Source organism: Festucalex cinctus, chromosome 1, assembly GCF_051991245.1.
Source record: "Festucalex cinctus isolate MCC-2025b chromosome 1, RoL_Fcin_1.0, whole genome shotgun sequence".
Lineage (NCBI taxonomy): Eukaryota > Metazoa > Chordata > Actinopteri > Syngnathiformes > Syngnathidae > Festucalex > Festucalex cinctus.
Window position 1 is genome coordinate 9,201,541 of NC_135411.1, and position 26,916 is coordinate 9,228,456.

General features: G+C 41.7%; 1 protein-coding gene across 1 annotated transcript in view; it reads left to right on the forward strand.

The window, feature by feature from the left end:
* gpc5c (glypican 5c) overlaps positions 1–26,916 on the forward strand; it is a 213,226-nt gene that overhangs the window by 31,555 nt on the left and 154,755 nt on the right. The window contains exon 3 of the mRNA XM_077515177.1: positions 14,803–14,964. Coding sequence (XP_077371303.1) covers positions 14,803–14,964 — 162 coding nt within the window. The remainder of the gene's footprint in view (positions 1–14,802; positions 14,965–26,916) is intronic.

A 26,916-nucleotide genomic window follows, 5' to 3' on the forward strand; every position in this document is an offset into this window, starting at 1 on the left:
TTGGCGTCTTTTTTTGGCATCTGACGTTCTTTTGTCAGATTACGTATGAATGTCTCCTCACACTGTGGTATGTGTTTTTCCTCTTTCACCCAAAGGGAACGGTTGTTTTATGAGGATAACCATCAATTCCAAACACATTTTGGAGGTAAAACACAATTTGAGAGGATTCAGGCTTTGGTTCAACTATGCTGAGTTTCTCAGGGGGTTTCGCTGCGACGTCGGACCTCTTAGCACGTGTTCCGTCCACGTGGGTCCGTAGCTAGCAGCTTTGCACGACTGTCGACGGCTCGGCAGTTTTGCCCTTTCAACGTGCAGATGCCATCTTGAAGCGAAGCGGGCTAAACATCCCACCCTTTCTGGGTATGAGGGCTCGACATTGGAGCGGAGCAACGGATAGCCGAGCGGAAAGCGCACCCAGACCATCTGATATTTGTTTGCGAGGCTGTTTGTGGTCGCTACTAGCGACAAGGGGACGAGCGTCGCATTTACAAGCAGTAGTTGCGCGTTCGCAGACAGCAGACGGAAGGACCTTGGTCTTTTGGAGAATGCCGGCGGTCAGGGCGGAGGCTTAGCATGACAAGCGAAAGCAGCGCGCGATGCATTTGTAACACATTTGTATAAGTTAAATGGCAGTGTGACAGTCTCCGTCGCTGCAGCTGCTTCACAGCATTCCGCGTGAATTTGAACTGAAGCAAATACTGAATTGCAAGGTTGAGGTTTGTCGCGTGAGGAAGCAAAAAATTACGTTTGGATGAAGACAACATGTTTGTCTTATTTCTTCTTAATGTCTCCTTTAAAAAAATTACAGGAATCATATACTGGCCAAAGGATTATGCTTGCAAAATGGCTGTGGTCTAAAGTTTAACTGACCAAGTCGTTCATTTTCTGGACCTTTTTATCTCGTTCGCTATTAAAACTTATAACAGGCTTCCCACAATGCATTGAATTCATGAATGTAAAAAAACACGGCAAGGCAACTTTATTTATATAGCACATATACACAAGACTAACAACAACTAAAGTCGTTCGCAGGGCAAAGAAACCAAAAACACCTTATTCAAATTTAAGACACTTCAACACATTTGCGACAAAAACATTTAAAGACAATCAGAAGCAAAGTAATGAAATCAAAAGTAGCCTTTTGATATTACTAAAAGATTGTAGAATGAAATTTATTTTCAAAATGCTTAACCCACCTTCAGACGCGCGTTTTTTTCTGCTGGCATTTTTTTTTTTTTTTTTTTTTAATCTTGTAACTGCCATGACTGGGTCATGCCAGGGTTATGTTTGAGTCATGCAAGGGTTATGCTTACTGTCGTGACTAGGGTCATGTTTGGGTCATGTGAGGTCAAGTGTCTGTTTTGAACTGATGTAAGCAGCATCTATTTTCAACTGGTAATACGCTATGTGATGTCAGGAGCTATGGGATGTGAAGAATCTTTAATCTCTTCATCTGGTCAACAGCCAATCAGATAATTCCATGTCAGTCCTGTTACCCACATGTCTAGCCACAACCAATCAGATCGATTTACTGTCTATATAAAGCTGTCTGAGAAATGTTTTTTTTTTTTTTCGGATTATTACCTCTGTTCCTCTGTGCAGGTCTCGTTGTTTCTTGTCAAGTTCGCAGGGCAAAGAAACCAAAAACACCTTATTAAAATGTAAGACATTTAAGCACATTTGCGACAAAAACATTTAAAGACACTCAGAAGCAAAGTAATGAAATAAAAAGTAGCCTTTTGATATTACTAAAAGATTGTAGAATGAAATTTATTTTCAAAAAGCTTAACCCACCTTTAGACGCGCGTCCAGTCCTGTTACCCACATGTCTAGCCACAACCAATCAGATCGATTCTCTGTCTATATAAAGCTGTCTGGGAAATGTGTGTTTTTATCGGATTATTACCTCTGTTCCTCTGTGCAGCTCTTGTTGTTTCTCCTCTAGTCAAGTTTGTTCCACGCCTCTCGATGTGAATAAATGGTTAAAATCTCATTTGTGCACAAAATACCTTAATTGGTCTTAGAATGTCTTGAATCAGTCTTTCAAACGTCTCAAAAAATGATTAATAGGATTCTTATGATCATAAATAGTCTCAAATCTGACATTTTTATATGAACATTCTTAAAAATAATAGTAATTTAACTGACAGTGAAACGAACAATGATGCATTTTTAGTTGGGCTTTTTAAATTCATTATGCATGGTAGCAACTTTGGAACGTTCGTCTTGAATTTAATTTCAGATGGAATTAACAAGTCTTAAAAAGTATTGAATTTTGCGCGTAGGAACCATGAATAAAAATTGTTACTCATTTCAGTCTCCTCAATAGAAGGTACATGCGTGCTGTAGGAGTTGAAATCTGGCGAATGACTTGACCATTCGAAAAGGTTCTTCCCTGATGTGTGTTTGGGGTCATTATCTTGCTGATGAAGGATCTCCACCAGTTTTGCTGCCATCATGTCGGTCAGAAATGAAGATTAATGGGCCCATCCCACAAAACGTTGCGCTAAGCCAAGCCATGACATGATCTCCACTGAGTGTTGCAGATCTGTTTGGATGGAATCACGCGCAGATTCTTTCTCTTTCTAAACTTCGCTGCTTGTTGCCATTTTGCTAATCTTCATGCGATTAGTCCATAAAACTTTCTCCTTGAATGCTAGAGACGCATTTGAGACATATTCCAGCCTGGCCGTCCTTCACCGCCTTCTGGAGCTTGTTGCTGATTTCACTCATAGTTGTGAAGGTTCTTTCTTTTCAGCTCTCACAATATTTCTGCCATCACTTTTCCTTCATCTACCCGTTCGGCTTCTGTTACTTTCACACCAGCGCTTTATTGATTTTCGAGGACGTTCCAAAATGTTTGGCTCTGTTTGATTTTTGACTTTCTCACTGTTTTGAGTCTCCAACTGATTTTCTTTTTATTAGTTAGGGTCGGATTAGTATGTATTAGTATGCTGTCATGATCCCGGGATCGAGGTTGCGGCAGGTTCATGCATGCTTTCCAAAAACGTTATTTGCATCATGCAAACTCCATGTGGCGACTTGTGCTGGCTTAGTGAATTAGACGCTGCATATCAATGAGTCTCATTTGCATTGGGGTGGGCATATTTTGCGTCAAATGTATGCAAATTACCTAATTTACCGCACCGCATTATAAGGCGCACCTTCAATGAATGACATATTTTAAAACTTTTTTTCTATATATAAGGCGCTACAGTAGAGGCTGGTGTTACGTTATGCATCCATTAGATGGTGCTGCGCTAAAGGGTATGTCAACAAAACAGTCAGATAGGTCAGTCCAACTTTATTAATAGATTACAAACCAGCTTTCTGACAACTCCATTCACTCCCAAAATGAATAAACAGCTGTTTTATTATTTTCTCTGAGGTAAAGTATTAGTATTAGCTAGCGATTCAAGATGGCGGGATCTTCTGCGCATGCGTTTCTCGATCATGCAGGGTCACCGATAGCATCTTGACAGCGAGACCTGTTGCGGCTCAATATTGATCCATATATAAGGTGCACTGGATTATAAGGCGCATGGTCAGCTTTTGAAAAGATTGAAGGCTTCTAGGTGCGCCTTATAGTGCGGAAAATACGGTACATACGCGCAAATAACACCAGCGCACCGTGGCGCAATCTGGTTGGCAACACACTTCACTAAGTGACGGATTTCCCCATCTGCGCGTGTTTAGTGAATTAGGCGCTCCCAGATTGCTCCATTTTTACCGGTTAGCGCCGTGCAAAGGCGACGCAAACCTTTATTGAATATGCCCCTTTGTGTTCTGTCCTTACGGGCCAGATTGGACCCCCTCCGGGTCAATTCTGGGCCCGTGCACCTTGTGTTTGACAACTCTGGTCTACAACCACAATAAAGTAACACGCATCACTGTTCCAACACTTTTGTAGGGGCGTGTATGTGAACCACTAGCGAACCAATGACCCGCTTTGACCCTCATTGTGATATCTCAAAAGAAACCTAACAATTTTTCTTCTGTTTTTAAGCTTCTAAGGTTTCTGTTATCACCTCCCGAGTTCCAGCTGATCAAACAGCGCTCTACTTTTTTCACGAGTACATTTTGGGCTTCTTGTTTTGCTTTTTATTTACACTCGCCTTTCGAGTAGGTTGTTTTGGGTCAGGCGCGATCACGCCTTCAAAGTGGTTACCAGCGGCGGGGATGTTTGAGCGGGAGATTTGCTGCGTGTGTTTGTGTGCACAGAGTTGCGCTACGCCGCGTCCACTTTTACAGATCAAATGCCAACAAAAGCAACGCTCGAAATTTGAAGTGGCAAAACTTCAGCCCCGCTTCACAGTGTGACGTTTGTGTCGGGATACAGAGCCGCGTTTCATTCATGTGCGGTGAACAGATTTTTCATGAATTGTGCCAAGACGAGTGTGGCAAACGGGGAACATCAGACGCTGCTAACTGGAAATGGTCATGCTGAAAAAAAAATAAAATAAAAAGAAAAAAAAAACTTTGAGGGTTGCATTTTGTGTTGTGTTTACTCATCGAATGTTTAAATCAACAAATTACCCACAATGCAGCAGGGTGACATTTTGTGTCAGATCACTAGTAGCTTCTTTTGCGGAAGGGATGCATTGGCAGCACTACAAGCCCGTCTTGTCCACTAATGCTAATGCTAATGCTAAGCTGTACATCCTACAAAAGGCAATCCAGCTCTGCTGCAATACCCGGAAATGTTTGGCATATTTGGGAATGTTTTGCCGGCTAATGAGTATTACATTAAACTGAGCAATCAGTCAATAAAGCCCATCTAGGGATCGTATCAACACCTTTGTCGTTACTTCGCTGTTGGACTCTGACGTCGCCGTCCTAGCACACAGGAGGTAGTAGGGCTGGGCAATAAATCGAATTATGGTAGTTCGATACATCGTCATTTTAAAAAATCGAATCGTTGAAAATTTGTTAAATCGTGAAATAGAGTTTTGTCTTCTGGATTATTAAAAGCTGTTGTTCTTATGTTCTGTTACATCCGAATGCTTTTATGTGTTGTAATTTTGTGGCAGAATGCTGGATGGGTGGTTTACAAGACATGTTTACAATAGCTACCAACTACTTAACTCATTTGCTCCCAATAACGTGGAAATACGTTTTTTTTTTAAATGTTCTAAGTGTCCCAAAGACGTATTTATACTTTTTGTTTTTTTATGCTAGAGCATACAGAAGGCTTTGATGCAACCTCTCAACTGCAAAGAACGGTTGCAGAAATGGTAGTTATTACACAAACGGCCAGCAGGTGGCAGCAGAGCAAAGGAGATCAACCAGAGCCATCTAGAAAAAAAAGCTCAAGTACTTACAATTTTAAATAGATTTGTGAAAACTGATGAAACTTAGCTCTCTTCTAATGCTAATTTCTGCAAAACGGAAACGGATAGAAACATACTTTTTTTTCCCTGATAAAAGAAGAGACTTTAATCTTTCTTTTGATAGATTCCATATTTTTATAGCAATTGAACACTGTGGGCCTTGAAAAATCTGTCAAAATCCAGTAAAACAGCCGGGAGCGTTCTTTGCAGTTGAGAGGCTGAATCAAAGCCTTCTGTATGCTCTAGCATAAAAAAAAAACAAAAAAAAAAACGTATAAATCCGTCTTTGGGACACTTAGAACATTAAAAAAAACGTATTTACACGTTATTGGGAGCAAATTAGTTAAATGGTAACCAAATGACAAGTGCGGATTTTTAATCGAGTAATCGTTCGGAGCAATTTTTTTTTTAATTGAAAATTGTTGAAATGATCTGATTTCAGCAACTCAACAGTACTTAATTACTGATTTCTGTAGTATTCATGGAAGAAGACTGATTATCTTCTGTTTTCATTAAAAATAAAACATGAGCAATGACCGAACTGGCAACATAATCAATTTGAAAAAAGTTGACAAGTACATCAATCCCCCTTTTTTAATCACTATACAAATATCACTGGTCAATAAACAGTAATCAGGGAAAAAATGCTTTTGTAAAATACTTTAATGCAAAATAAAAATGTATCCAATTATTTGATGAATCGATTAATTGAATAATTGATAGAATAATCAATTCTAAAAATAATCAGTGACAGCGCTATTGTCAACTGACCGGCCACTTTTTCATTAATAAGTCTGCAATGAAACAAGAGTGCTTTACTCTAGATTTTGAATCATGCTGAGGTACATTCTATAGTTTTATGGTCATATACATTTTCAGATGAACGATCTTTTCTTAACAAGCCAAAAGTTTGACGCAAACTAATCAATGTTTGCTTTTCAAATTCGTTTCGCAATCAAACTGAGGATCAGGCCTAAGATGATAACTGACGTGAACTGTTTCTGCTGAGATTTCGAAGTTACACTGTGCCGTGATACGCAGCCAAGCGCCACATAGTGAGATTAGGTCATAAAGCCTCTTGGAAGGCAAACGCTCAGCAGCAGTTCAACGCTCAAGTTGGCTTCTTGGGTAACATCCTCAGACACCGGCAACGTATTTTATAGCTCCTTTAAAACACCCTCTTGGAGCACGGCTTATCGGATTATGCGAAAACATGTATTTTTATTCTTTTCTCTCGCTGTCGTCTGTAAATTGACAGCGAGGTGAAGCGAAATGTGCCGCGCGCCCTAAACGCAAAGCAATCGGGTCACGTGTTAACAGCACGGGGATGGGAACGCTGTGTTATCACATGTCGCCACATCCTTCACCAGTTAGACCATCAAAAGTTTTGGCAAGCCCTCTAAGCTCGACATGGCCTTTGATTGGCTGTAGATTCTGTATTTGGATCCCCCTTTTAACTTGGCCTTTCTTGCTGAGAGAGCAAACACATGGAGGACACGCACGTCCGCCTCCACGTAGACAAAAGTTGTTGCGCATCTGTGTTTTCCCAAGTTGCTCCTTCGCTCAAATTCAACATTCCCAGCAGAGCTCGCCTTGTAAATGAGAATCCTGACAAAAGACGTGAGCTCAAGATGTAAACGTCGCAATCGCCTCAGAGGTTCTTTGTCTGTCGCACCGGCGTTGCGCCAGTCCGAAGCTGATTACCGTGTCTGAGTCCGTCTCTCGTTGACATCCCTGATTGGATTTCAGTCTATGGTAATCGCGTGTATCTTTTGATTGTTGGCTAAATAGACGGTATAAATGTACGTCCGTCTTCCTTTAGAATGTCTATAAAAACTACGTCTTCAAAAACTGGCGTTTGCTTGTTAAGAGTTGAACTGGATTCTTTGCCAGGATTCCAAAACCTCTGAACTCGTGCCGCTTAACCGTGTCCGTATCTATCAGCACGTCAACCTCCTGCTTTGCCCGCTTAGCGCTCTCCGCGTGACCCCCTTCGGCTTTGTACCATGCGCCAGACCCTGACGGGTCTCTCGTGGCAAAAACCCCGCCGCTTTTCACGGCGTCCAAAAAACGCAGGTATGCTGCAAAGACTCCTTTGAGGTGTGTTTGCGTTTGGCACGGTCCACCCTTCGAGCCCCGCCCACCCGGAAAAGCAAACGCATCCTGTACGCTTACTGGATCCGACAAGTTCAAAGGCGAGCAGTTTCCTGAGGCTGAAGAACCCTTTAATTGCTTGTTTTCTTACAATGTTTTTCTTGTTCTCATGTAAAATATCAAAATAACAGTGTCAGGAAACCTTAACCCTCTTCTTGATCTGCGGGTAACCGTATTAAAGTGATGTGGCCGGCGTGTCGTTTTTTTAATTGCTTGAAAAAACTGCCCCCTCAGCAGTATTGGACTCGGCTACTGTGACACGGCGTATTGCACACGGCATGTGAGCAAAGCGTCGCGATTCTAGTTGTGACTTGTGCACCGAAGGGCACTGAGCTGTCGCTGAAAGGGATTGTTCCTAACGAGGCAAGACCCCTGAGCCCATAGCTTTAATATGGTAAATTACTCCAGAGGTATTTGTCACCTGAGGATGATTAAGGGAATTAGGATTCCGAGTTGAGTCTTAAGGGTTAAGTGTGTGAACGGTTTAGCCAGGCAGAATAAATTCATTGGCCGCAAATTACAAAGAAGCTGTCGGCTGCACTTCCGTCTGTCTGGGATTTTTCTCCCCCCCCCCTCGAAATTCGGCGAATAGATTTTACATGCCGTTTTAGGAAAAAGCCAAGCAGACCCTTGTTTTTAAAATCAAGTTAAATTGTGTTATTTTATTTTGAATCTGCTTTACAGCTCTTCATAAATCATACTAGTCATAATATTGTTTAGTTTACCAAGCCCATGTATGATCACGTTCTTAAAATAATGGCCTAAGTGGGGTGTCCAAACTACGGCCCGGGGGCCATTTGTGGCCCGCCATACATTTTTTGGTGGCCTGCGGCAAATACTAAAAATAATTTTTCAATGCTCAAAAGAAATGCTCAAAAAAAAAAAAAAGAGGGTGGATTAAACATTTCTAGCTACGCAAAGACACAAATATTCACCTAATAATTCAGTTCCAGAAATAAAAATAGTTTCATCCACTTCTTTCTTAGTGTCAACGTCCAATTTGTGAAAACATCACATTAATTAATGGTTAATTATTAATGGGAAAAAAATTGAAAACATCACATTAATGGTTGTTAAGTGTGGTCAGTTGACGACCGATTGTTCTTGTGGTTCAGAATGTCAAGTTGGGATTCAGCTGCTGCTCAGTGGAGTTTTCAATATGTAACTGTACATGATATCAACAATTTATAATTGCTTCATTGATTTTTACCATGTTTAACTCATTCACTGCCATTGACGGAAAAATACGTCAAATGATGCATTTTTTGCTGGTCTGGCAATGAATGTGTGAATAAATAACTAAAAAAAAAAAAAAATCAAAATGGTCCTTGCAGCTTTCTATTTTTCTGTATGTGGCCCTCAGAGGAAAAAGTTTGGACACCCCTGGCCTAAGTCATATTTTTTTTTTTTGCCTTCGACATTTCAAGATGCTGGTTACCTCTGCTAAAGTCAGATACATCCTTTTGTTAAACAGATCATTTAATTCTAGTCCTGAAAATAATTAAATTATTAATACATATAGCATAATCAGGATTTGTTTCAGTTTTTCGTGTTTTCTGGGAAAAAAAAAAAAAAACGAAAAAAAAACCCAGACCATTATTTTAATATGATCACGATATATATATTACTTTACCAAGACCATTTCTTCATGAATAAAAGTTCTATTTCAGAATCAATAAGGTTCTTTACATTTTCTATCCCACCGAGGGGCAAATGTGGCGAATGTTAATTTCTCATCAGGGTTCGTCCAAGGTCGCAAACGTTCACCAGATTGTTCAAAATTTCCTTGCAACAAGAACAAATGTTAAAGCTGTTGGTAAACGCCTTGTGAATGTTGATTCCTTGTCAGGATTCGTTCAAATTCGCAAACGTTTACCAGAATTTCATTGCAACACGAAGAACAAGCAGTAAAACTGTTGGAACACGTCTGGTGAATGTTGATTTCTTGTCAGGATTCGTTCTAGGTCGCAAACGTTCACCAGGTTGTTCAAAATTTTGTTGTGGCAAGAAAAGCCGTTAAAACGGTTTCCGCAAACGTTGGCTAGATGGTTAAAAATTTCTTTGCGACGAGGAAAAACGCAGGTAGTTTTAACAGTTTTTCTTGTCACAGGACATTTTCAACAATCTGGCAAACGTTTTTAACCTCAAACTTTGTTCTTGTTTACCACAAAACTGATGTTTGTTTATGTACAGCTCTTTGTATACAGCAACACCTGTTCTTAAAGCGCTTTATAAATAAAGTTGAGTCGAGTCGAGTCCCCCGCCACCCCTCCATCACTAGATTTTCCAAACGGGTCAATTTGACCCACAACATAACAAGTTAAAGGTTTCTCTTGCTGTGAGGAAAGTTTGAGTAATCTGACGATCGTGTGCGACCTTGAACGAACCCTGACGAGAAATCAACGTTTGCTACCTTCACAAACCCTCACAAAGGTTTTAGCTCGCTTGAGCAGTTGTGCAAAGAAGAATTACGAGATCAGATCAGTTTGCAGATGTTTAGAATGACTCTTTTGCCAAATGAAGTCATCCGTGTGGCATATACTGACGTTAAAGGATTTCACCTGCGATATCAAGACAACCCATTCAATTGTGAGATATAGCAGAAAACCAACCCAATAGCCAGTTGATTGCTGAGGCCTTTAATCAGATGCTAAAACGCTGCCAAACTGTCAGATAAATTACAGCTGATCTGCTTCTTGAATTTGACTTACCGAATTGTCGCTGAACTCCCGCCAAAGCTGCACAGTGGCCATCTGACTTAACTTTGGAGAGTGCCGTGACTCTCAAAAGTTATTGGAAGACCTTTGACCGGGAGTGTTTGAAGAATATTTTAGTTTCCCCTCACAATCACCGCAATTCTGTTTGCTATGTAAAACGTTCCACAGATTCCAAAGACTCCGCGGTTTGCTAAACTACTACAAACACACGTGGCGTGGCGGCGAATGAGCCCCTAAAATGTGAGCAGGTATATTTGTGACACGGTCAGACGGTACCGACCGCTGCGGTGGCTTTAAGAGCCAAAGTCTTTCTGCGTATCACTTACTCCATCCGGCTACTCGCAAGGGACAGCGAGGTCGGCCTGGATTACACCGAGAGTCCCCTGCAGATTCATTTCATATCAGAGAGATAATACGCTAACACCAAGGAAAATGAGAGCCAGATTACGCACGATGAGCTCACTATGGGCATGTCGCTAAAGGAGCAGTAAATTATATTTATTCATTGCTTTGTGGCATCGGGTTCACAGTCAGTCAGGAGTTGGCTACAGTGTCATCTACTTGACAGAGATATCACAATGTGTCACCAGCACATTGATTATAAAGAAAAGAACTGCAGTACAGCCCATAATCAATATGTTGTCTCAATGCTGGCACTTTGTAATGTTTGTCAATCCAAAACTGAACAAAAGGTACATTGTTCTAAGCATTAGATTCTAATATATAATATAATATTTATTTTTTTTTCGGTCTAAACACAATTTCTCTTCATAACATCTGTGGCCCTTTCGCCCTTCTGATTTTCTGTATGTCTCAAATGAAAACGTTTGGACACCTTTGATTTACCCCTTTATTTCCAACAAGAGGTGCTAACCACCAGCTAGCTTGTGAGCTAACAGCCTTGGGCCTAGTGGTAAATAACTCACAATTGCGCCGGATAGATGCAAATGATGACGCTGAGGTTCTTTTATAGTGGATGGCAGGTCTTTACACCTTTATCTCCAACGAGAGGTGCTAGCCACTTGTTAGCTTGTTAGCTAATAGCTTTGGGCCTAGTAGTCGGATAACCTCTGATGCCAATGATGGCGCTCAAGTTCTTTTATAGTGGGGGAGAGTGGACTCCTGATGCCAAAGATAGTATCTGAGCGACGTTTTAGCCATTTAGCTAATCATGGAAATTTAAATGGCGAGAAACAGTTTACCCCTTTATCTCCAACAAGAGGTGCTAGCCACTAGCCAGCTTGTGAGCTAATAGCCTTGGGCGTAGTAGTAATAACTCACAATTGTGCCGCATGATTATGCAACTATGAAGCAAATGATGGCGTTCAAGTTCTTTTATAGTCGGGGGAGGGTGGACTCCTGATGCCAAAGTTAGTCTCTGAGCGATATTTTAGCTACTTATCCAATCAGGAAAACTGAAGATCCAGTTATGGCTTCACTGGTCTTTCTGCCTCTGAGATGGGAACAAATGGAATCTCAGCAAGTAATTAAGAGACACCCAGGCCTCGCGAGGATATGCCCGGCAAATGGGAGAGAGGGGCAGAAAGGGAAAGAGGGATTGAGAATGCAACCCTATTGTGTTTCATGGAGGGATTTGGTCGCTGAGGCACTGGTCTTGCGGTCTGTCCTAAGTCCATACTTGAGGCTCTAGTTACAACACCTGCCTTCCAGCCCTTCCCCCTTTCGAGTGAGTTATCATATCAGGCTACTGCACGACGGGGCTCTCCAAGTGCATGACAGTCTGGGCAGGGAAACAAGTGGGAAAAGACTGTTCGGACAGACCGAGCTCATTGTGACCGGTTGAAATGATGTCATGGCTGTGTTTATAATGGTGCGAAGCAGGTGACGCTGGCAGGACAGGGTGGCCTCGTTTTGAGCTGATGTAATAGTCTGATTGAGCTGTTTATTGGATCATCGTTAGGTCACCGCCTTCATGTGGTTGTTCGGAATGATGCTATAACGGGCAACGTCTGGCTCATTTCAAAGATGATTACCGTTTGTGCCTCTCACGCTTGTTTGTTTTTGTAAGACATGCAGCACATGTTTTGTCAAATATAAATTGTGATTGCACCTAACAACAACAGTACATTGATATAAGCTGAAGATATTTATATTTTCAGTAGCGAAAGTATTTATAGCAGGAAACGTAGTTGAATACTTGGTCCACTTTCTCACCCTCCCATGGTGCCTCTTGTGTCTCCCAGCAGAGTTATGGGCTGTTTATCTGTGTGCATACCCAGGCCACTATACAAACACGCACATACTCAGGCTCCACACTGGACAATCATGTGAGATGTACATAAATCTGTAGTCCCCCGGAAGCAACGGGACTACATAGGATTTGGACTTCTGTTCGTAGAGGTTTATTATTAGCAGTGGCAAGTATCAACTGATCTTTATCAAACCTATTATTATTGCATTAGATCAAGTCCAACATCATCCTGAAATTTTTACAAACAAAGCATGTATCAATTTTTGAAACTGCCATCTTATATGTAGGCACAGAATCTTGTTGATTGTGCCATATTGTGACCCTGTACCCTTAAGATTCTATGGGATCTTGGCTGATGCCAACGGGAAAAATCACTTGTTGAAAAGGTCAGTCAACCTCCATCCATCCATTTTCTCGACCGCTTATTCCTCACAAGGGTTGCGGGGACTGCTGGCGCCTATCTCAGCTGGCTCTGGGCAGTAGGCAGGGTACACCCTGGACTGGTTGCCAACCAATCGCAGGGCACACAGAGACGAACAACCATCCACACTCACACCTAGGGACAATTCGGAGCGCCCAATTAACCTGCCATGCATGTCTTTGGAATGTGGGAGGAGACCGGAGTACCCGGAGAAGACCCACGCGGGCACGGGGAGAACATGCAAACTCCACCCAGGAAGGTCCGAGCCTGGACTCGAACCGGAGACCTCAGAACTGGGAAGCAGACGTGCTAACCACTCGACTACCGTGCCGCCCGGTCAGTCAACCTAAATACTAAAATTAACCATGGTTAAAAATTGTACGGATGGAAATTCACCTTTGGAGAAGACCGTGTCCCTCGGGGAGTTCTGTGGGCAGTGCTTCAGGAGTACGGGTACAGAGTTCCTTGATACGGGCTGTTCGAATCCCTGTCAAAGTCTGGTCCGCGTTGCCGGCAGTAAGTCGGATTCGTTTCCAGTGAGGGTTGGACTCCACTGCCCTTTATCACCGATTCTGTTCATAACTTTTATGGACAGAATTTCTAGGCAGCCGTTGGCGTTGAGGGTGTCCGTCCGGTATGGTGGCCTCAGCATTGCATCTCTGCTTTTTGCAGATGATGTGGTACTGTTGGCTTCATCAAACTGTGATCTCCAACTCTCACTGGAGCGGTTCGCAGACGCGTGTGAAGCGGTTGGGATGAAGATCAGCACCTCCAAATCTGAAACCATGGTCCTCAGTCGGAAAAGGGAGGTGTGCCCTCCAAATCCAAGACCATGGTCCTCAGTAGGAAATGGGTGGCTTTCCATCTCCGGGTCGGGGATGAGATCCTGCCCCAAGTGGAGCTCAAGTAACTTGGGGTCTTGTACACAAGCAAGGGCAGGTGAAGCTCTCGATTTACCGGTTGATCTAAGTTCCTATCCTCATCTATGGTCACGAGCTGTGGGTCGTGACCGAAAAAAACAAGATCCCTGGATACAAGCGGCCGGAATGAGTTTCCTCCGCAGGATGTCCGGGCTCTCCCTTAGAGATAGGGTGAGAAGCTCAGCCATTCGCGAGGGACTCAGTGTTCAGCCGCTGCTCCTCTGCATTGAGAGGAACCAGTTGAGGTGGCTTGGGCAACTGGTTCGGATGCTTCCTAGACGCCTCCCTGGAGAGGTGTTCAGGGCATGTCCCACTGACGGGAGGCCCCGAGGACGACCCAAGACACGCTGAAGAGACTATGTATCTCAACTGGCCTAGGAACGCCTTGGGATCCCGCCAGTGGAGCTGGTTGAAGTGGCTGGGCAGAGGGAAGTCTGGGCTTCCCTCCTAAAGCTGCTGCTGCCGCGACCCGAACTTGGATAAACGGTAGAAGATGGATGGACTATTACACGGTAGTCGAATGTCTGGGCTGACCCACTGTTCCCTGTTCCATAAACCCCAGAGACGCTGAGCGTCCAATGGGTAAGAAAAAGCCCAGCATTATCCAATGACCGTCCAGTTTTACGCCTTGGAACAACCCACTCTTCGAGCAGCGTCTGACTGTGTAAATAAATAAATAAAAGTGCAGCAGTGAACTGCAGGGATGAATTAGAAGGAAGTTGTGTCAGTTGGTTGTGATGAGCTGATTCTGAACAAAAGATGAAGGTATTATAGGGCATAAATTGTAAACATAGGAGTACATATTTCCTCACTTTTTATTTTTCAGGGGGAGGAGCAGAGCATTTATGGAAAGCTGAGCTTCCCTTTTAGTCTTAGAGAGCAATCACAATTGTTGTAGCTAGTCTGGAATTTCTTACAGTATCAATAAAATATCAACCTTCAGCCAAAGTAAAGCCCCCTAATTATTCATAGTATGTACCACTGAAAACTTGAAAACTGCTGAACCGATTGCGCATTACATATGTCCATGTCTGCCTTTCTCTCCCAGATGTGGATCTCCTGGTGTGCAAGCACCAGGGTCCCTCTTGCTGCACCCGCAAGATGGAGGAAAGCTACCAGTTCGCAGTGAAGCGAGAAACCCTCCACAACATTTACTTGTACAGTTATGAGCTGAAACACCTGATCGCTGGCCACTCGGATGCCTTCCAGGGTAAGTACAAAGACTACAAATATCGAGGCGAGGTCCTGGATGGATTTAAGTGGACTTGGTTTTGGAGCACAACATGTTTGGTGAGCCTTTGCTGATTTATTTATCCAGAACGTTCTGTTCTTACTTCTGGTGCTTGATTGATGTTCTACTGAAATGCTGGCTTCTTCATTCAAAGTCTTTCAATCTTAACGCATTACCTGTTTTTTCCTTGCGCTGACGTCTTTCTAAAAATGGTTCGGAGGAAGGGAAAGCTTTCATTTTTGAGAGTATATGAGACAATTATACAGTACAGGTCATCTGGTTTGAACACGAGTCGACTTTACTCTGCCACATCGACATTTACTGTACGTATATATTGCTATTTACTAAGGCAAATAATCAGAGGAATACGTCACTTTGCATGTCCTTACAAACAAGTTTTTTCGTTTGTTTTTTTTTTCTGAAACAAAGCCTCCAGAGCCCAGCTGACCGCAGTGCTGTCTAAATTTGAACATTTCCTCACTAAAAGCAGCCCAAGCCCACATTGTTGGAGAGATACATGGGATGTTTTTTGCGTTGTAGTTATAGTATTATCCGAAGCTTGCAATTACTCTCAGAAGACAATAGGCTGCTTTGACATAGGCCATGTTTTACCCCATAATGAATGAGCACACGCCACTGATCTTCTCTCAAATATGGAAAAAAAAAGAAAAAAAAGAATGGAATTTGTCAAAACTAACATTGCTGTCACGGAAATGAATACTTTTCAGTTTGTTGGAATTTAGTGCCGTCAAACATGTTCTCTAGAAGGTCATACAGTGCTGGAGTTTGGGCCTATCTTCAGTTACACTGCACTAATACAAGCGCAAATGTCTGAATGTGTTTCTGGTATTTGCCCTTTTCATCATCATTAAGCTCCGTCACGTCTTACCTCATGTCTGAGGCCGTCTGGCTGAATGAAGATCGAGTGCTCCACACGGCCCATAAAGGCTGAGATGGAAAAATAACAATGTGATATCAACAGATACCGGGGGGGGTATAATGGGGCTGAAAAGGATGACATCACAAGTCGCCCGAGTACAAAGCCTTCTAAGGACAGTTTCTGTGCTGTCTATGTGTGCATCGGGTGGAATGTAGCAAGTGGATTGTGTGCATATGAAATAAAACTATAATATGATTTTGGCTGATGCCATCTGAAGTTGACGTGGAGAAAAGTTGTAGGGTGTTGCTCGGTTAGCGTCAACATAAATATACCAGGAAAATGCAGTTCCTACGAGGTTCTGTGTCATAAGTTTGTTTGCAAATTGATAGAAAAAAAAAGCCACAAAATGCTCGACTTTCTTGAAAGAAGTACCCATTAGATGAAAAATGATGCGCACGTCTGCATGTGTGTGTTTTCGTTGGCCTAGCCTTGTTTGGACAGTGCGAAAGGCCCTACTGTGCTTTGTCATGAGTGGGAGTTGTCATGTCATGACCCTCACAAACACACACACCACATTTATAAATGCTACGGGACTTTGTTCCCCACCAGTAAATTCAGATAGCGTATTAATATGTTCAAATAAAGTTTCATGTTGCTCAACCCCACACAGAACCAAGAATCCGGGGATCAGCTCACCACAAATGCCTGTCGGGTGGTTCCATCTCTTTATGTTACAACTCCCCCCTTTTAAAATCCACTATAACAATAACCACATGCTTTTTTATCCTTTTCAACTTTCCTGAAACACACACACACGCACAGATACGCCCAGGCTAGCCCCTCTGGTCTCCTCTCTCCCCTTCAAGTAAACAAACACACCTTCCTAATCCACTTTTCAGGAGAAGATATGACTTGACCGTCATGATCTGATGATGATGGAGGGAAGGTGTCAACAACAGAGCAAAGTTTGAGCTAGGTAGGCTTAGAGTTGCCATCATAGGATTTGCCTTGTCAACCTGTGGCCAGGTCACTCTTGGGAAAGAGATTCTCAATGAGTTTCTTAACTGGTTAAATAAAGGAATGCAAAACAAACAAACAAACTGGTGTATTTATTCAGTTGCGACCGGAATAATCTTACAACCCGGGCACATCATCCTTGATCTCCGTGTGGGTTGAATTGTGTGGGTTTACTTATTAAAACTAAGTTTGTTTCGAACAATTACTTTTGGCGAACCAGCTGAGAGATTGCAGTGTTGTTAGCACGTCAGTGCTAGCATAGCTGTTCAGAGTTTAATGCAGCGTTTGACCAAACTTGCTGCACCCTAAAGCCATCAGATGTTTACTTTTGTCGATGTCTTCAACTTTGTGCATGTCTTTGCTGCTTTTATTTCCAGCTTGAAGATAAGATGTTCACTTAAAAATAGTTGATAGAATGCATGAAATAGCCCCTCACCCGCTACATAAAATCTGTGCGATTTTTTTTCGGATCAGGTGTTATCTAATGCAATTGCGAGTTATAATCACTAGGGCCCGACCGATATGCCCTTTTTGAGGCCGATGCTGATACCGATTTTTGGCAGAAAAAAAATACCGATTACTGATTAATCTACCGAATATTTATTTGAAATATATAAGGAATAAGCAGTCAAGAAAATGGATGGATGGATAATACAAATACTGACAGCTAAGGTTGTTTGACAGTGCTATATAAATCAAGATAACTCGACTGTTCCTGTGCGTTTTGGCCTCTTGGGGGCAGTGTGTACCAACAGAAGAAGGTTGCGATTGAATTCTGGTAAAATAACACGTTTTTCACACATTGGGAAGAATTTGTGCCTTTGCGTAGTGTTATCATCTGTGAGTATGTGTTCCCACAAAATTTGTGTGTGGTATTCGTTATTTGAAGGAAAAACACTCCAAAAGTCAACGCTAACTTCCTGTCTTCCTGTCAGCATGTGCTAACTTGCTTGCTGTTCGTGCTAGGCTAGCGCTGTTTTAGAAACGAAGCACGTTTTGTATTTAAATATATCGTGGATGTAATTCTTTACGTCGTGTGGTTAGTTTTACGGTTAACTCCAACCGCGGTGTCATTAAACAGATTAAAGGGGCAACAGAATAACCAGAATAACATACGCTACACACTTGCTAGTTGCTAATGCTACAAAAGCGAAATGGTGTACTCAGGGCACTTTCACAACGTCGGAAACTTCTGTTTTCTTCGATAACGTTTTAAGGGGGAAATAATCGGCCCCATTAGCCGATTGTTTTGGCTGATGTTTGAAGGCCAATAATCGGCTGATTACAATCCGCGGCCGATTAATCGGTCGGGCCCTAATAATCACTTGGTACTTTTGTACTACTAGCGAGGAGTTGATGTAACAGACAATAGCTGTTAAGCTAGCTGGTAGCTATAGCCCCACGATGACCTGGCGGGAAGTATAGTGTGATGTATTTTTGTGGCTCAAACATTGTACTACTACTACTACTAATAATAAATATTGTTCAAGCTATCAAAACGTTCTTATTGCTTTTCTAAAGTTGCGAACTGACGACAACCAAAAAATGCTAAATTATCGAATTACCTTTTTTTTTTTTTTTTTTTTTTTTTTTAGAAATTCTGATTTTTGAACGTGAGAACCTTGTGGGTTCAACACAACTTACATTTTGTTGATCATTCTTGAGTCGGCAATATCAAGTAATTCTCTTCACTAATGTCATGGATGGAGAATATTTTGCTGCTTCAATTCTGTTGTGTCATCATTGAATATGTGCTCATGGTGTGTGATTCACGCATACAATTCCATGGTCAACTAAAATTTTGAGACAGGATTGGCCATACATCTTACACAGTTTCGACAAGCAGCTACCGTTATTTGGGACCTCGTTTCAGCCGGTTTCAGAGGATGAAATCTGCATGTGTTTTCCTGTGGATTTCCGAATACTTCTTGTGAATGGATGTCAGTAAGTGAAGGAGGGACGTGATGGCCATATCCTGGTGGTCATAAATCTGCACAGTATTATCCACCCTTGCTAGACAAACTGTCTGCTTACAATCTCAAACTGTTCACAGGAGTTGACAGGTGCTTTTGAAAGAAATCGATTCTGTTATCAATGAAAGTGTGTCACATTTCAAACTATCGGTGCCCTTCAGTGGAGTTCACAAGAGGAAAAGTGCGAAAGAGAGAGAGAGAATGCGTGTGTGAGACACCATGGCAAGGACGGTGCATTTTCTCACTGAGGCGACATAATTAGCTGATCCTTGTCTCATCAGCCAGCAACTCTCCAGGCTGCGTGTCCTGGGAGACATTGCTGGCAAGAGTGCAAAAGACAAAAAAGTTAGTGAAGCAACAACTCAAGCCGCAGGGATACTTTTGGAGTTTTGGCTAATAAGAGACATCGGAATGAGAGCTGTAAATGTAAGGATAAGGACGTCCTTCTCGTTGGCTCTTGAAAAGGTTGAAGCTCAATTTCAGGGCCACAAATGTTCTTTTTAAGACCATCCAGGTCTTAAATTAGGTGGGTAACATTTATATTAAATACCAAAACACCATAGCCTTAGTCTCGTATTGATATATATTGAAAACAGATCTTTTTGTTGGTAGGCTACTTGGACTCGGGCGGGTTTGTTTTTCTGACCACTTAATCATTTTTAGCGCCATAAAAATCCTTTGGTAGTCCGTCCTATCCATCTACAGCTTATCCAGAGCTGGGTCGCAGGGGGAGGAGCTTCAGCAGGGAAACCCAGACTGCCCTCTCCCCAGCCACTTCATCTATTTTGTCATGGGGGGGACAAAGGCATCAGTCCTATACAGGACTATTTGTCAGTAAACTTAATGAAAGTGTGGACTAAGGCATTACTGTCGTATATGCAGCAAGTGTACATGGTGGTAAAATATTACACTGGAACCTCCCTCAGAGTTAATAAAGTAGCGTTTCCATCTATATATCCGTCCAAATTATCTAGCCGGTTCTAAAAGTTTCTTTTATATTCATTCTAGTCAATGGGCAAAATGCAATAGAAGTTATTAGTTGGGTTTCCATCCACCCATTTTTATTTGAATTTTCAAGAAATGTGAAAATAAAAACGCCAGAAATTCGAAAAATGGCCCAAAATTCACGAAATAAAGTTTTTACGCTTGGAAGGGATGACTTTTCAAGCGTATCGAAAAAAGGAAAATGTGAATTTTGGCAATGGAAACAGGTTTTGCGAATAACCGCTGACAAGACCGGATGCACGTCGCACATATTACATCACCTGTACGTTTGTATTCCTAAAGCAATGTCGTACGATAAAGTCAGGTATGTTTGGGGGGGTGGACGACTAAACAGAAATCATTTTGGAATTAATTGAAGAAGAGAACATTAATGCAATTTTAGATGGAAAACAGCAAAGAAACAGTTCGGTTTATCAAGAATTACAAAAGCAAACTCATACGACGTCAGTGCACGGCACAGTCGTTTTCTGTTCTTCTTCTTTTAAATTAGTGGTGGATCACCTCTCTGTGGCGTATACCGCCACCTAGAGCGGCGGAGTCCTCTCTCAATATTCGCAAAAGAAGAACAGATGGAAACAGGCACAAGTCACGTGTCAGTTTTGCGCATTTTCACATCATTTTGAATTTAAAATTTCAAAACATTTGGATGGATTTTACAAAATCATATAATTTTCGTCTCATTTTTGTTCATGAACTAAAATGTCCAAAGATTTTAGTCCAGTTTTTATGGAGTGAAGTACAATTTCGTCTCGTCTTCATTAGTCGACGGAAATGCATACTGATACAGTCCCAGTTATTGTTTATTAATGAGAGTTTTAGTCCAGTCTAGTCTAGTTTTAGTCCGGTGAAAAATGTGTGTTGACAAAATTATTTTTTGTTTAGTTTTCATTGATGAAATTAACACTACACACCACTCAGCACACTGTCTGAATTGTGATTGCGCAAACAAGTTGCCAAATCGCTTTAGATGAGAGCAGTGATCAGCTCTTTTTACTACAGTCTTTCTACAGGTATTCACGTTATATTTTTATTTTTAATTTAGAGTTTGGAGAAAAATCTACCTCAACATATTAAACTCCCGGCCCCTCCCCATGAGCTTCTCTCATCCCCGAAGAATGATTATAGCTGCAAAGGGATACCAACTTGACATTTTCTTCCATTTCCTTTTATGGCGGGTGCAATGACCTTTGATCCCACTATTCTTGTCTGTCTGGTGTACCTTATTCAATCAACTCGCATAGAAATTCCCACGCCTTTGTCTTTGACAGTGATTTCACATTCTGTCACATGACATCATGCAGCAGGTCTCAAGCTGGTTCGTTAGTTGAATGGTTAAAATCGGCTAGTGTACTTGATTAGAACAGGAAGTTCTCAACCTTTTTTTTTTTTGTCATGTAATTTTTGCGTCCCTCTTGTCCCGCCATCATTTCCCACCATTTCGCACACTCTTTCTCTCTCTCTGTCGATGTCTGCACGTATTTTTCTTTGCAGATGTTTTGACCGGCAGAGGTATTGCTCTAGAGGCCGATGCTTGGACACAGGAGGACACCGCGGCGCACCATGAGCTCATGCTCAAATTAGGGAGGATATCCGGAATCCGTCCCTACACGTCTCATTTAATCACTCAGGGCGGGGAGGAAAAGTGTTTATGGGCCTGATAGACGAGCGAGCGCATTGCGTATCTCGGGCTGAAATGTGCTCGTGTCCCAATCGTGTTTGCGTCGTAGCGACGCCTCTGCGCTCTCCTGAGTGGACGTGACACATCACAACAGGATGAGTTTGCAGGGTTCCGGCCGGTCTGCTGAGGGGAAAGTGGGGGGGAAGGATAGGCGGAGCGGGGGCAAAGCTTAAAAAGGACTTGTAAAGTCATAAAGTCACACGCCAAGCGTCGCTAATGACCTCGGCTTTTCATCTTCCTCTCACCTAATATAGACGTGTGACAACCCCCTCAAAAGCAAGCCTGAGAAGAGGGCAGAGAAACAAACTACACAGGCAATATTGGAGTCAGAGCCGTGATGGTAAATTGGGCATTTATTTACGTGTGGCTTTTATACCTAAACCCACTGTAGCTTTTCCAAACTCATCATAGTACCGCATTTTCCGCACTTTAAGGCGCACCTTCAATGAATGACATATTTTAAAACTTTTTTCATATATAAGTAGAGGCTGGGGTTACGTTTTGCATCCATTAGATGGTGCTGCGCTAAAGGGAATGTCAACAAAACAGAGAGGTCAGTCAAACTTTATTAATAGATTACAAACCAGCTTTCTGACAACTCCATTCACTCCCAAAATGAATAAACAGCTGTTTTATTATTTTCTCTGAGGTAAAGTATTAGTATTAGCTAGCTAGATCCAAGATGGCGGGATCTGCCAATCGTGCAGGGTCACCGATAGCGTCTTGACAGCGAGACCTGTTGCGGCTCAATATTGGTCCATATATAAGGCCCACTGGATTATAAGGCGCATGGTCAGCTTTTGAAAAAATTGAAGGCTTTTCGGTGCGCCTTATGGTGCGGAAAATACGGCACATAAAAAAACACCCTCTCACGGTCTACATCTTGAGTTAAAGCTCCTCCTTGTCGAACAATATCAAATCAAAATTCTGTTTGCTGCTGCAGACGGTCAATCAATACTCGCTGTCGCTGTCAAGTCAACAGGGATGAAATGAAACCTGATGTAGAGACCAATTGAAATACACCCAGAAACAGATAAAAATGTGTACTTGATGACGTCAATACCAGCCTCGAAATACAGACAAAATTTGATATCATTTCTTATGTTCGGAGGTTGGATCCCAACCCAAAAGCGCAGACACAAATACGAGTTTTAACACTTTTTATTATATTTATAACATCAAAAGGCGGGGGACTAACTTGACTTGACCAGAAACAACGAGAAGGCATCGAGGAAGAGAGAAGCAGGTGGCCAGCTGGACAGAGGAAATAATCCGACAAAACACACATTTCTCAGACAGTTTATATAGACGGTGAATTGGTCTGATTGGTTGTGGCTAGACATGTGGGTAACAGGGCTGACATGGAATGATCTGATTGGCTGTTGACTAGATAGAGAGGAAAGATTCCTGACATCACATAGCTTCTGACCACCCTGAAAACGAATAAAAACTCACTAAAATGAAAAATTCCAAAAGTATAATAACCCGACTGCCATATTACAAATAAATTGGTTTATATACTGTAGCATTTTTCTAAATATGCAAAAAAAACACAAATAAATTATTTGTGCAATTTTTAGCACTAAACACAATTTATCTTCATAACATTATGTGGCCCTTGAGTCCTTCTGAGTTTCTGTATGTGGCCCTCAAATGAAAACGTTTGGACACCCCTGATTTAGTGTGACCAGGACATGCGACTCAGAAATTCCAATTCTAAACAATGTCACAGTCTAAACTTAACACCCCAGTCCCAGCCACTTGCTAACGAATCGAGATGAGACGTCCTTGCATGTTCTTCGCTCTCCTCTTTTTGTCTATCTGGGCGTTACTGAGCGCTGCCTGTTCAGTCTGCACGAGTTCCTTAACAAGAGCGGGCGCCGCGCCGGCAGCTTTCCTCCTTGCCTGGCGAGCTTGCGAGGGACCCGCGTGTTGCCTTGCCAAGCATGCACGCAGCAACACAATGGAGCCATAAAGGCGTCAATCTTCAGCCATCTTCCTCCCCGCAAATATCTCATCATTTTTATTGCTCCCTTTCATCCTTCTTCAATCTCCTCCGCCGGCGTCATCCCGCTTTCAAGCGCCTCGATTAATGAGAGGTCTGCGTCGAGCAGACTCTCTGCACGCATTCCTCAAACCGATTCAAACTGGAAGGGGGGGGGGGGGGGGGAGTGCCAGCATCATCTCTTCTCCATGGGAAGGATCTTCTTGCACATTGTTCTTAACTCATTAGCTCCCAAAAACGTATAAATACGTCATTTTAAATGTTTTAAGTGTCCCAAAGACGTACTTATACGTTGTTGTTGTTTTTGTTTTTGATGCCAGAGCATAGAGAAGTCTTTGATGCAGTCTCTCTACTGCAGAAAATGGTTGAGTGGCAGCAGAGTATAAGAGATCAACCAGGCCATGTTAAAACAAGCTGATTTCCCCACAGTTCTAAGCAGAATTGTGGAAAACGTTGAAACTTAGCCATGTTCTATTGCTAATTGCTGCACAGCGGAAACAGGAATATACTTTTTTTTTTTCCCTGATAAAAGAAGAGACTTTAATCTCTCTTTTGGTATGTTCCATATTTTTATAGCAATAGAACATAATATTTCGCGACCCTTGAAAAATCAGTCAAAATCCAGGAAACCACAAGTGAAAATGGTTGGGAGTGAATGAGTTAATTGACGTAAACAAAAGCGCGGACAATCGTACAATTATCACATCAAGACCGCAAGTTTGAGGTCCGGGGTGTTTATTAGTCTTCGACTGGGGTCACATCTCGCTCCAAGACATGACCGGATCTCTGCCCCCCTCCCATGTGTTCTGTCTGACACAGGAGGAGGAGGCTCATTTGTTAAGCTGGGAGATATGCAGTAGTTTTGCGTGTGTGACTACATAATCGTTCCCTTCTGGTTGGACGGCAACTTTACTCGCGTGCGAACGGAGCCAAAAAAACTTGTGAGAACTGATGTTGGGACTCGGAACAAATTGAGGTCTCGGTAGGAGGATCCGATGAGTCCTGGCAAGCGGAAGGGAATGAGGAGCTCGTATCTGTGGAAGCAGCAACATCATGCTGTCTTTTCAGTCCAAACTTGGCTGATTTCCAGCCATCTCTTCGGTCGCCCATTCGACAGCCATTCAAGTCCGTTTTACAGGCCAGATCGGACACTTTTGGGCTCCCACCCTGTCTTCCTCCTCGCCTCTGTGGCTCCTCGCGCACCATTAAGGAGTCCCCACGGTGGCCGCTATTCACTCATCCTCCAGTCATTCCGCCATTGTGTTCCAAAGCAGGAAGTACAAATCCCGGAGAGAAAGAAGGGTAGACAAGACGGGAGAAACAGAATTTACATTCGTCTCCTTTGTGTCGAGCATAGTTTGTGTGAGGTTATGAGTGGTCACGGTGCCACTTATTATGAATTGGGTAAAGGGAAGGTCTCGTTTTTCTCTTCAAAAGTTCAAAAATAAAAGCAAAAAAATGTAGTTTGCTTTTGTTTTCCAATTTTGTCATCTTTTTGACCGTTCCAACTTTAAACTCAGCTTATTGCTAATGCTATTTTCCCCCCCCAAATTTTCACAATAAAATCAACAAGTTTTTTCATTTTTCTCCTTTAATTTCCACCTATTTTTTTGACCGATTGAAACCGTTCCAAATTTAAGCTGTTCAGCCTAACACTACCACAACTTTTTTCTTTTAATTGTAAAATAAAAGCTAAAAATGAAATTTCGTTTGATTTTCTCTTCTAAATTCTACATCTTTTTTTACGCATTCAGATGTCCGCCGGTGGCTTCACTTCTCTTGACATTGAGATTGACAAGATTTCAAAACAAAAGCCACAAATTTCCTTTGTTTTTTTTTCTCCTGTAATTTCTACATTTTTGACTGATTCAAACCCTTCCAACTTAAGTGTGCAATTTACCCCTACATCTATATAATTTTTATTAATTTCAAAATAAATGCCAAAAGTTACATTTTTTTTATTTTTCTTGTCTGCTTTCTTTTTTTACCCATTCAAAATATCCCAACTTTAAACTATTCAGTCTTATCCCTACCAATGTTTTTTTTTTTCAAAATTTCAAAATAAAAGGCAACAATTTCAATTTTTTGTTTTTCTCTTGTAATTTCTGCATTTTTGAGTTTTGAACTTTAAACAGTTCAGATAATTCGTACTGCGTTTTTTTTTTTTTTTTCAAAATTTCAAATAAAAGCAAAAAACTACATTTTGTTGTTTTTTCTAAACCGTTCCTACTTCAAACTGTTCCAGTTATAGCTACCATATTTTTTTCCATCAAAGTTTCAAAATAAAAGCCAAAGATTACGATGTTTTTCTCCTGTAATTTATACATTTTTGACCGATTCAAGCATTTCCAACTTTGGCACGTTCTGATCATTCCAGGTCATTGTATATCATTTGATATCATTTCAATATTCATTGGATATCATTCCACATTTTTTTTCATTTCACCTCTCAGCCTTCACCCGGAATTTCTCCAGAAATCGATTTCTGTAATTTAGATTGCATTTTTCTTTTCAAAAACAAGGATTTGTACATAGTTTTAATTCAAACAACCTCATTAAATACGGTTTTCTTTTATTGATTGTAGTGGCCAAGCCACCCATAATGGACCTTTTGTGACCGAATTCCATGACGAAGTTGAAAAATTAAAACAGGAGCCACACCTGCTTCGAACATTCCTCATTATCTGCTTAAATCTTTCACATTTGGTGTTCATCTTCTGCCAGTCAGAATATTTTCCCTCTGCCTCGCTGATATCTGGAGGCACATTTCACCTTAACAACCCTTTGTTTATCCCAACGCGTTCATCAATTGTCTTTTTTTTTTTTTTTCTTGATTTGGGAGAAAATGTAATGACTCACTCGGTAGAATGATAAACCGCTGGCAGCTGTTTTGATTTTGCATGGAATCTCTTGTCATAAATCTTTGCGCTTGGATGGATGTTTTGTCTTTTTTTTTTTTTTTTGTCTGTATCTCCAAATTTATTTAAAAGCCTAACTGAAATCATGCATGTACGAGTTATAGCACAGGTGTGTTGCAAACTTTCAGGAACGTCAGTTGAATGCCTTTAAGGAATTCTAATGATTATCTAAAGATAGTTATCAAATGCCACCAGCATATTTAATTGCATTACAGAAAATAATTGACTTTATCACAATATTCTAATTTTCTGAGACAGTCCTGTACATTTGAGTTTCAGATCAAAGTTAAGACAACATTTTAGTAATCCAGCTTTTATTTGATGGTCTTTGCATCTAGACGAAGGACTTCATCTGGGGCAAAAAATGGAAGGTCATAGTCAATCACCAGAACCTAACCCAATAGAGCAAACAAACAAGAACTGAAAGAGACTACCATAAAGGCCTGTCAAAGCAT